The sequence below is a fragment of the Rhea americana genome, unplaced genomic scaffold, assembly GCF_003343005.1.
Source record: "Rhea americana isolate MKP2758 unplaced genomic scaffold, rheAme1 scaffold_14, whole genome shotgun sequence".
NCBI classification, from domain to species: domain Eukaryota; kingdom Metazoa; phylum Chordata; class Aves; order Rheiformes; family Rheidae; genus Rhea; species Rhea americana.
The window spans coordinates 1,239,868-1,251,903 of NW_028185483.1; the positions used below are offsets into that span (position 1 = coordinate 1,239,868).

Here is a 12,036-nt window from a genome sequence, read left to right on the forward strand (position 1 = left end):
ATCCACTGCCAAGACATTTCCAAATTAATAGCTTGTATTTTTTTTCAAGAGTTCTTTCTTAAAGTGGCACTAGTTCTTAAGTCCCTATTAAAAGTATAATGAAACTGACTTCAGACCCTTTAAACTCATTCACTGTATGCAGCCCAGTGGTGATGCTCTGTGCTTTTTGCTGAGTTCTCTAACATTACCTTGCTTCTCTCAAAATATATTGGAAGCATTTGAATGTTTATTTGATGACACCTATGTAAAAGAATAATGCCAGAGTTACTAAATCTCTACGAAGTTGTTTCAAAAAGGATTATTTTGGAAATTGAAAAGAAACCATTGGTTTTTTTTTCAGTGCAAAATGATATCCCTGTCCCCACCCAGTTGTCATCTGTGTTCTGTATGCTATACAAGTGTAATGAATGACATGCTCTGAAACAGATTTGCAAAACAGGTGGCTGCTTTCAGAACAGGTCTGAACGTTTGATCTGAATGCTGTAGCTGAGTGGATAATGCTAAAACCTTTAAGCATAAGATCAAAGGGAGATTCCCTGCATTTGTTATATTCTGCAGTGAAGTGAAATAAAAATGCACAGCCTGAATTGTCTCTGCATGTTTACAAAGTTTTCGCAATTATGACCTCCATCAGCTCTGTGGAGACACACTTGCAAACTAGGAGACTATTCCATTGTTAGGATTTATTTATAGGCACTGTACACACTCTGTACAGGAGCATGCAAGGGATTTGATGTATTGTTTGCTGTAGGACTTTCAGCTTTATACATATATTAAAGGTATGTGTGAAGAGGAAGTATTGCTGTTTATAATAGTCCCCTTATTAATGAAGAACTGATTCACTGAAACTCTTTGTTAGGGTAACCAGTGCTTTCTTCACCTTCTGTAGGCTGCATTTTTCTAGACATATGCAGAACACTTACATAAGGTATTTCTGTACCGAAGCAGGGCTTAGCATGGCTACTTTTCTATTGTGCTACTTCATGAAAACAAGCAGATTATAATCCCAAGTGTACTCCTGACCTCCCTGAAAGCAGAAGTAAGCATTAACATTGCAGGCGCTTGGGCTTTGTAATCCCTGTGTGAATGTGATTCTTCCACCATTAATGAACCCGTTTTGCTTTAAATGAATGTAATAGCCTTCTTCACTATAGGTTTGATTATAGAGTGGCCTAAATAAAATGTTGAACTCCTTGAAATACTATCAAACAGCAGAAAATAGACTTAATGAAAAGACATAGAATTTGTCTCTGTTGGAGAAAACAACACCAGTAAAATGCTCCATGACCTTTTAAGCAGCTGTTGTGCTGTGAGGGCCAGTACGTCTTAGATGGACATTCCAGTGGTGGTGTGCATTTGATCAGGAAGGATGATTTACATTTTGTAGGAGGAAGATACAATGGTGCACGTTCTGTTTTCAATTTAAGTCACCTCTGTTGATAAGAATTCAATTGTAAAAGTAAATTTAATTCATTCAGACATTAATGTTTCATGGAAATCACATTTACTTCAGTAAGCAAGCTGAAGAAACATTTGAACGCATTTGTCATTTCTCTGTTTATCTTTTGTCTACTTTTAAGAAGTTAAGGTCTATGTTTCCCATTTAATTGGAAGAAATGAAACTAGATCTAAGATTGGGCTCACCCAATAGCTTGCAATGGCTATTATGCTGTTCTTAACTAACCACTTTATTTTGAAGATTTTTACCCAGTGTATTTTTTATGAACAGTAAACATGAGTGATTTGAATTACTTCTTTGGAAGGAGTATATCTGCCTCCTTGCAACAGATCATTCAGAACTATTCACCATACAGAGGAAAAACTGGCTTCATATGTTAACAAGGTATCTGAAACATCAGCATAACAAACTGCACTCCACAATTATTTATTTCATTTGTTGCTTGAAAAGTGGCCTACTGCTGAGTGACTGGGATGAATTCCAGCATTCATACTCTTCTAGAATATTTGTTTTTACAGTAGAATTCTGTACCTGTACCTGTAAAGATAGTGTTTGGTAGGATATCTGTCTTAAGTACCTAAGCTGCATTGGAACCATGAAAATTAAGAACTTGATCAGTTTAGGTGCTTTTGAAATCTCAGTAAGCAAAAGGCTGACATTTTGTGTCTAAATTCCCTTGAAAACATCTTGATGTAGGTTTAGAAGTTAAAGGAAAAATATGCGGGTGATTTTTTGAGCACTTTGCCAGGCTGCATGCACTTGTGCTAGCTGATGTTCCAGAAGGTATGAGAAAAATAAAGATTAATAAGTATTTTGTCTGCTGTGGACATCTGTAGTTGGCCAGCTGCACTTTTTTTAGAAGCACTTGAGAGTAGTTACTGGACTACTGAATTGTGGCAATTGTGTAACCTTGAATTTCCATAAAACGTTTTCTTTCGAAAAATGTAACTGCTCTGTTTTTCAGCCAACAGAATAATCAGATGAGCTGCACATCACCAAGTTTTTTTTAATACACACACACACACACACTTTTTTTTTAAATATATATATATATATATACTTCAAAGTGCTCTTGTTTTATTTAAATAGGAGAAGGATTGCTCACTTGTGTTAAGTAGTATTTGGGGCATTCCGAGTGATGAAATTTACAGTTGCAAAAAGAAATGCTCCAGGATTGTTGTCTGAAACATGTAAAATATTAACCTCTGGAAATTTTATCATGCAGTGTCTCAAATTCAGGCACATCATTCATATTGTTTTACATAAAATGACTGACACATGGGGGTATGAGGCATCACAATCTAATGATCAATTCGGGAAACTTGGCGTGCTGCTTTTCCTTGAAAAGGAAGACTGCATAATACTGTTTGTGACTGCTGTTTGTTCAATAATGTTTTCAGTCTTCCAATTTATTTACTTTCAATTTTGGTTTCAGTTCATTTAACCTTCAGGAAACATTTGTACTGTCTGCTGCTTAAAAAGCAGGCTCTAGCAGCCCATTGCTGCATTTATCTCTTGCTGTTAAGCTATGATGTCTGCAGTAATAAATGTATCCTTTTGAAATAGAAGTGATTAAGTTCTTGTAGAAATGTCTTCTGGAAGAAAACATTAGCTTTTGCTTTCAAAGGGCAGATATTGCTGCAGATAGCACTTAACCTGGCCAAGGACAAAGTGTTATGTTTAAACATCATTACTTTTCTGCTTGCCTCTGTGAAACAGCAAGGATATCTGCAATCAAGCACTTCATTTTCTTAATATCCCAAAACAAGTGTCTGCACAGAACAGAAAGTAGCATGATTGTGTTGCTTTATTTTGAAAAACACCCTTCCTTCCTATCAGTTTTTTGTGATTTACTCCTTTAAACTTTTAAATCTGAAAGGTACAAAAAAGGAAAAAAAGAATTAAGCAGGCATTGGTATGTACATACTAGACTTTCTTTAGAGTAACTGACTGAGCTAGCTACATTTCAGAACTAAAACAAAATTTTAAATTTTGTTGCAGTAATGTCAGTTTGTCCAGCTCAGAAATTCATAAGAAGTTTCACACTGATACTCTGTTTTTAAAAGTGTGTTGTAACTGAGAGTATTGCTTTCCAAAGCTGATACGTATCAGTGAAACCATATGGATCCTCATTTTTCAGAACAACTGGGGGAAGAAGCTCTAGATTAAAGGATGGAACATGGAAAAGATTTTGGTTTCTTGCTCCTGTCAGGCAGAGACAACTTGAACCAAGTCCATCTTTTGTTGCATGTATGTGCAGAGAGCAACAGAACTCCTAGCACCGTGGAGGTTCTGATGCGTTGAATGGTACCTTAGAATCATAGAATCAGTAAGGTTGGAAGGGACCTCTGGAGATCACCTAGTCCAACCCCCCTGCTCAAGCAGGGTCACCTAGAGCATGTTAGACAGGGCTGCATCCAGGCAGGCTTTGAATCAGAGAAGGAGACTCCGCAGCCTCTCTGGGCAACCTGTTCCAGTGCTCTTGTCACTCTCACAGGGAAGAAATTCCCCCTCATGGTCAGGCAGAACTTCCTGTGCTTCAATTTTTGCCTGTTGCCTCTTGTCCTGTCACACGGGAGAACTGAAAACAGTTTGTCCCCATCCCCTTGACACCCTCCCTTCAGATGCTTATACACATTGATCAGATCCCTCCTCAGTCTTCTCTTCCCCAGGCTGAAGAGGCCCAGCTCTCGCAGTCACTCCTCCTAGGGCAGATGCTGCAGCCCTCTGATCATCTTTGTAGCCCTATGCTGGACTCTCTGCAGTAGCTCCATGTCTCTCTTGTACTGGGGAGTCCAGAACTGGACACAGTACTGGAGATGAGGCCTCCCTAGGGCTGAGTAGAGGGACGGGATCACCTCCCTTCACCTGCTGGCAACAGTCTTCCCAGTGCACCCTAGGATACCATTGGCTTTCTTGGCCACAAGGGCACATTGCTGGCTCACGGTCAACTTGTTGTCCACCAGCACTCCCAGGTCCTTCTCTGCAGAGCTGCTCTGCAGCAGGTCAGCCCCCAGCTTGAACTGGTGCCTAGGGTTATTTCTCCCTAGGTGCACCTTCTAAATGCCAATGCAATTAATTAATAAAACTAGGTCGACTGGGTCAAACCAGTGATAATAACTGATAGTTACTAATAGTAACTAATCAATCTGGTCATTGAGCATGCTATATTTTCTTAACTTGAAGATCTCCATGAAAATGGAGATCCCCAATAAGTATACCAAGTATTGCAGGCCTTACATACTGATTTGTATTCACAGAAGTCCTTATAGACAAGGTAATTAGATGTACTAACAAATGTAAAAAAATAATAGCAAATACTGAGTATTCCAATTTTTGTTTCATAAATGCCTTGTTTTCAAATACTTTGTTTTAAGATGCTTGAGTTTATCAAATGTATTTTGTGTATATACCACAGGTATTTACAATCACTATTTTACACTTTCACTAATTTTAGTAACAAAATGTTTCTCTAAGCAATTACTGCAAAAATGTAATTTTGGCCTTTTGTGTTAATTAACACACATAATGATTCTGACAGTGATAGATACATTTGTGTTCATAGATGTATGTAGAAACAGCAATAACATCGTTTTTTTTCCATTAGTGGAATTTGGAATCAATGAGATTTAAAATAAGTATGTGATATAAAATTAGTCACCAGACAAAAATGCTATTTTTTTTCTCTTACATTCTCTCTTTCAGATTTGTGATAAAGAGTGGCATTACTATGTCGTCAATGTTGAGTTTCCCGTTGTTACCTTATACATGGATGGAACAACGTATGAACCTTACCTTGTGACCAATGATTGGCCTATTCACCCTTCACACATAGCCATGCAGCTAACAGTCGGTGCTTGTTGGCAAGGTAATATTCTGACAATAGATAAGCTAAAGACTTCGGAAATTCAATCCAAAGAGAATTCTGCTTGTTTCATTGTTTGCATGTTAGTAATTTAATTACTAATGGTATTAATGGTATTAATTAATTAAAAGGTTGATGATATAAAACTGGAAGTAAATTCAGGGTCTGAGCCTTAAGGAAATCAAGTCTGGGAGTAAAACTGATGGGATATTAGCAAGCTTTGTGCTTCCATCATCTAAAGAAATGTTGAATCCAGTTTACATATTCAATAAGAAAGATTATGTTCTTCATCTTTTGTCTTCAGTATTTTAACTGCTTCCCTTGGTCTCCAACTTAAAGCAAGCTATATAAATACTGCTCTAGAAAACTCCTCTTGTGACTCCAGCTTTGTCTGTCTTTCAGTCTCTGCATCAAATTTCTGTCACGGCTTTCACTACCCATGGCTTGATCCTGCTCTCTTCACATTAGATGTACATCACCAATAATTCCACTAATTTAGTTGATACAGTGTAGTATATACCCTAGTACAGAACAGATTTTAAAGTGAACCAGAATTCACATTCTCAACACCATACTTGTATGAGACTGTGCTTTAAAAAAAGCTTTTTCTGTTTTCAGCCCTTTATAAGTCTCTCTTCTTCTCATTCCTTTCTGTGGTCCTTAAACTATGTTTCATTTTCTGTTCTCTGCCTTGCACCTGAAGCTGTCATCCTTTTCTGCTCATTTGCCTTTGTAAAGTTTTCCTTGTTATTCTTCCATGTTAGTCTTCTATTTGTGCACTGTTTTGTTTTTACATAAGACAGTAACAAAATGTGAAGTAAACAGGACCATTAGGAAAAAATGCTTTGTAACAGATTATGTTTCTTCCCCACTCTTTAATGCTGGCTCCCTTCCTGTCTTCTTGTTACCTTGTTTGTCACTTGGATCAGTCCTCATTTACGATATGTGGTCTACAAAATGTGAATATGTTAAGTGTGTTAGAGCTATTCAGTGTAAATAATATTAGTTACAAATCCAGCTGTTAGCTTATAAACTCTTTGGTGTAGAGATCCAATCTTTACTTTGATGGAAAAATGCAAAATAAGACCATATTAGTCCTAAAACCAAGATTTGATGTTTCGGTATTGATCGGTCAGATGAATATTATGATAATTAACTAATCAGCATGATAAAAATCTTATACATTTGTACAGGTATACACTAGTCCTTGTCCAATTTGTGTTTTCATGTGCAGGCTTTCTATTGGAATTTTTCATTTAATGGTAGCTATCTAATAGAATAATTTTATTCTAAGGTGCTAAGACTCTAAGCAAGCTCCTTTTTAGATAAAAATACATAGTAAAATACATATCAGACTCTTCAGAAAACAGAGCTTAAGTTTAACCAGTGGTTTACCGGGACAAATAGTTGATAGATAACAATTCAATTTACGTGTTTTCTTTTAGTTTATTTTGCATGTCAGAGGGAACCCACTTGCCTTGTCCCCCAAGCTCATTTAATCATGATGCAGGTGCCAAGTTTTGAGAAGGGCAGAGTTAGTTAATTTCGTTTAGATCAGTTTCACCTGGAGAATAGGCACTGTATAAGCAAAGCTAAGCCAGGTTCTTTGCACTGCTAAATCCGTGGCTTTCATCTACCTCCAAGACAGCAATATATAGCAATAAGGATGGTCGTGTTTCCTCATCTTTGTCTATTGCAAATTGTTGATAAGAGAAAGAATTAAGGGAAACCTTCTGATATGGGTTCACAATAAATTCAGATCACAGACTATCATAGTATTTGTTTAGACTTTTAAACAAATAGAAAGTTGCAACTCATTTTCAGATATTTTTAGCTTTGCCTTGAACAGTTTGATAGCTTAAGAAATGATTAGCAAGCAAAGGTTCTTGGTTTTGGTGAAGCACTTGATTTAAACTACAAAAATTTTAACTATTGTTGCTGTCAGTATTTACTGCAAGATTATGTTACTGCTATTTTAACACAGTGAGAGTTGGACCTGGTCAATAGTAGAAACACTTTTCATCTCATGGAAAGTTCAAGATTCAGCTAAAATACTGTGCTAAAGATTTTGTTAAAATAGCGTGAGTCAGGCCAAAAGATGAACTTAAAATGTTTACATGAAACAAGATTTCAGGGTACTGTTTTTGGTAAAGCTTATGTTTTGATAAGTTCAAAACATTTAATTACTTCAAATTATTTAAAATAAATAGAATGGAAAGTCACGTTGTTAATCGAAGTGCTGTTTACAAAAACAACATATTTTGTTCAAAATGTTAATTTTCAAAAGCCATATGTTTCAAGAAAGGAAGAAGTATATTGAATAACTATTTTGACTGTAAATGATTTCAGGGAGCTGTTAACTGGCTCTGTTCAGGATAATCCACTTCTGTCAGTAAGAGTAACTCTAAAGCTTTGCATTTTCAAAGCATTAGCAAACGGCTTCACAACAGCCTGATTTATTCAGGTAACAACATGCTGCGATTCTGGTGCTTGTGGTGCAGTAAACCATTCACGGGAGTCCTTGTCAAGGCAGAAAATGGCTATGAGTTTCTAGCTCTGCTTTGCACAGGTTATTTGATGATCTACTAGCCAAGCAGTATCTTTTCCAGTGGTATAACCTGATTGTCAGAATCTTTCCCTTCCTTTTCATTAAAACACTGGCAGAATAGGAATGCAAGCTCTAACCTCTTCCCTCAAAAAGGGCAAGGTTTATTTTCTATCTTTACTGAACCTTTTTACAGTTTTGAGTCCACAGTGACCATTTACAGATTATTTGAAAAATAATCTTAAGTTCAGACAACAAAATGAACAATAAAAAGCAACAGTTTAGCAGTCCTTTTTCTTACCATTCCAGTTCTGATTTGCTTACAGCAGAAAGAAAAATTTATCGTAACTGTGTGGCAGCTTAAGAACTGGTAGAAAGGGAAGAGAGTGTATTTGGAGGGCACAGTGAAAAAGTCAAGGAGAACAAGAATTGTAATCTACTCTATTAGCACCAGCAATAAAATCTGCTACTGCTGTAAAGGCTTCAACATGTCACACATGACAGGTTTGAGTTCCGGTCTGGAAACTGGGAAATGTTTTGCTGTTTCTATAGGAGTCTGAGACTCCTCCAGGTTGTGAGACACACGGTGCTCTCAGCCCTGGTATTTTCATCAGCCTACCCTGGGACTTGGCCCTACGTTATGTAGCTAGTGTCATGCATGCTCCTCCTTCCTGTCTTTCTCACAGTTACGTCATGCAGGGGTCTCAAGCACAGAAACAAAATTCTGTTCAGATGAATATTTCCTATTATTAATATTTCAATTCCAGAATAACTCTTTTCCACACTTAATAGTCTTAACAACAATTATGAAAGTTAGGTGAGTTTTTATTTCTACTTTCAACTGTTCAAGTGAAATAGTGAAACAATTAAAGTTTGGTGTTCTTCCCTTCTTGAATCTAACACAGAAACAAACTAAATATGCAATCTCTCGGGCTTACATGATAAATTTAAAATTTAGCGTAGGATGTGTCCAGTGTCCTATCTGCAGGACCAGTGTCCTATCTTTGATTTAGGCTGCCCTAAATTAGGGAGAAACAGTAATAAATGTATTACCCACATAACCCCACAATTACTTCCCCCCCTTTTTTTTTTGTTATGTCATGTCATCAGCAGTCCAGGTGTAATGGGCATGTCTCACCTGTGTATTTATGCTTGTATTATCAGTTTAAAAAGCATTCCTGATTTGTTTGTTCAGTCTATCATGCGGTATTTCTTAAAATACTTCAGAGTTGGCTGCTCTGAAAAGCAGCCTGAAGAGCAGAGAATGATCTAGGGGCAAGAAGGTACTGCAGACAGAGGAATTTAGAGTCACAGTGTGTAGGTGGCTGCCAGGAGCACAAGCAGAAAGTAAAAACTGCTGGAAAGAGCAGGCAGACAGGCTTTAAAGATGATAAAAGAGAACCTTCCTAGTGTCCATTGAGGACTAGGTAAAGTTTACTGCAATCCAGCAAGTCACCAAGTTACCTGAAACGAAGCCTGGAGGCTGGTTTCTAGCTTTAGGGGCATAGTGGGCATGAGGCAAGTTGTATAAAAACCATTTTGCATTTTGTTCTGACATATGCACTTTAATTTTTTTTTCCTATTTGGAGGTAGGTTCTGGTTATCACTCCGGTATAATCTGCCATTTTTTATTTAAAAGACCTTGTCTTTTAAATAAACCGTTTGAGCCTCAAAACATCTGAGGTCTCATAAAAACATTTACCAATTGTAAGAGCATAAACATCATACAACCAAATTTAACTTGATGAATGTGAAATTGCTGGCCTTTCCAAATAGAGTCTTTATGCACTATAATGTGTGGTATCCAGAGGAAGATGATTTAAAAAAACATTTAGCAACAGTAACAATAATACAGCTTTATTACCCACTAATGTATTAAAGCTATAGCAAGCTACCCTTTTTTCCTCCCTTTTAAAAGTAGTTAGAGTTGGATGGGTATTTGGGAGGCTTTGTTGCCATTTTAAAACAGGAATTTATTTCTACTGCTTGTGTTGTGTTACTGCACCAGGTCTTGTGGTTGATGAGTCCATCAGAGCAGCTAAACCCTTGACTACTGTGACCTCTGGGACAAATGGTTGGGGGCTGAAACTGTGGCACGGGTATTAGATGGAGTTGCTAGAGGCACTGCTTTTATTTCATCAATTGTGAATCTGGCCATCAGAATTTATTTTCCATAGCTGAGAAGCACTGTCCACATGAACCTCTTCTTCTGTAAAAATTAAACCCAGCACTTTGACCTTAGATAAGATTTTCTAGCTAAAGATCCTCAAGAGCTTTCCAAACAATAAAGAGATAATACAGTTCTACAGCAGTAAAATATAATTATCCTAATGTTAGGAGGATAAAGTGCAACACTGAGAGGGTAGGTCACCCTCTCTTGAGAAATGCGCATCAGGAAAAGAAAAGAATCAGCTTCCTGATTCCCATTTTTCACCTTTTTAACGAGTAAATCATTCTTATTCCCCCTTCTAGCTTTTGTAATCCTGTTTCTTTCTCCTAAGAAATACAAACAAATAAGGTTAGCTTATCCTGGAGCCCTTTCCAGCAGCTTACGCTAGTAAGTTCTCCTTTGAGTGAGATCATTATTTTTCATTCAGTTTATCTGAGGCCAGTGGACCTTCTTACAGAGTGAGAAATTTCTTCCATTAAAGCAAAATTTATAGGTTCCTACTCTGATCCTTATACTGCTAATCTTTCTGTGGCAAAGATAGCCAGAAATAGGGAACAAGTTACCTGTTTTGATAGTCTAATCATCTGATATACCACAGGATGCAAACAGACTTCCTCCAGCTTTCTCTGAAAAGGTCCTGAGTTCCACCTCCACCCTCCTCCAGAATGGTTTCTTCATGCATCATTCCCCAAATCCTGTCAAGATAGTAGTGACACAAGTTAATTACTGTCACAAGGTTATACTGTGGCTTACCATGACTGTAAGTCATTACTTCCAGTAGTGTCCTGGAGCTTTACTATGCAATTAACTTCGGCCATCCATGTTGTACAGGGGAGGCTCTTTAGGAGAAGCCTGTCAGCAAGCAGACTGTGTTACCATGAATACAGTAAAAAGCTACTGTAATTTCTAAGTAATTTCTGTTTCCTATTCCATTTTTCTTTTGTGTTCTGTCATTTTCCTCTCTCCCTGATCTAGACTGGGGACCAAATTGCTACAGTCTTTCCGCAGAATAACCTTATCTTCTAGGCACTCTCTGACGTATCAGTCACTGAGTCACAGAACTTACCATTCAAAGAGATTATGTTGAGAGTTGTGTAGCTGGAGAGGATCAGATCACTGAGCGCCAAATATACGGGGTGCAACAGCAGCCTCTACCAGTCAACCTTGGATTTCCCTCAGAAATTAGAACTTTCAGCAAACACAGAGCCCCTGTACTTTGCATTTCTGACCTGTGCATCCTAACACCCTGTGGATGATGTCTTGGGGCTTGATGCAGGCTGCACCAACCTGAGGCCTCAGTGGAGTAAGCCAAGCAAACAAATTAATGGAAGACACCTAGGCAGATTTCAACAGAATGTGACCCTGATTGGCTGCATACTGATGCTTCTAATAGTGCATCGGTATTCTCTATCAACCCTTTTCTCATCAAAACCAAGATGCAGTAGAATTCAATGCACTTCACAAATCTTTACTGGAATTTTAGCAGTAGCAGAAATATAAATGTGTAGGAAGGTTAGTTTATGAAGGTGTTTTCTTGGAGAGCTGAATTCATATTCATATCTGTCACTAATTCAATGTAGATACATATCCCTTATTTAATTATATTTCTGTACTGGGGAATATGCAACAGCACAGGGATGTTTTGGGGGGAACAGAATTGTAGTGTTAAAATTTCATGTGTGGAATTAACATAGCTTGGACTGTAATCTGCTCTGAGAAACACAGAATTGTGGCTTTTTTCCTTGATTGTCAGCATTTTGCCCAGGCGCCCTAGGAATAACAATAATATACTAGTTTAATCATGAGGGATTAGAGAACATTTTTCTTACCTTGAGAAAAATTATCTTAAATGGCATAAGTTATACCAAACTTTCGATCTGTGGAAGTATTGCACAGAGATAGATCAGCATAGGCCCACTTAAGAGCAGGTAGCCTTAGTGTTCTCAGTACTTACCTATTTTAGATAATGCTTCAAAGCCTGAAGCTTGTGAGGTTAT

The 12,036-nt window shown here is 37.5% G+C and overlaps 1 protein-coding gene across 1 annotated transcript in view; it reads left to right on the forward strand.

The window, feature by feature from the left end:
• Positions 1-12,036, forward strand: part of CLSTN2 (calsyntenin 2) — a 422,996-nt gene that overhangs the window by 387,583 nt on the left and 23,377 nt on the right. The window contains exon 11 of the mRNA XM_085298685.1: positions 5,165-5,327. Coding sequence (XP_085154811.1) covers positions 5,165-5,327 — 163 coding nt within the window. The remainder of the gene's footprint in view (positions 1-5,164; positions 5,328-12,036) is intronic.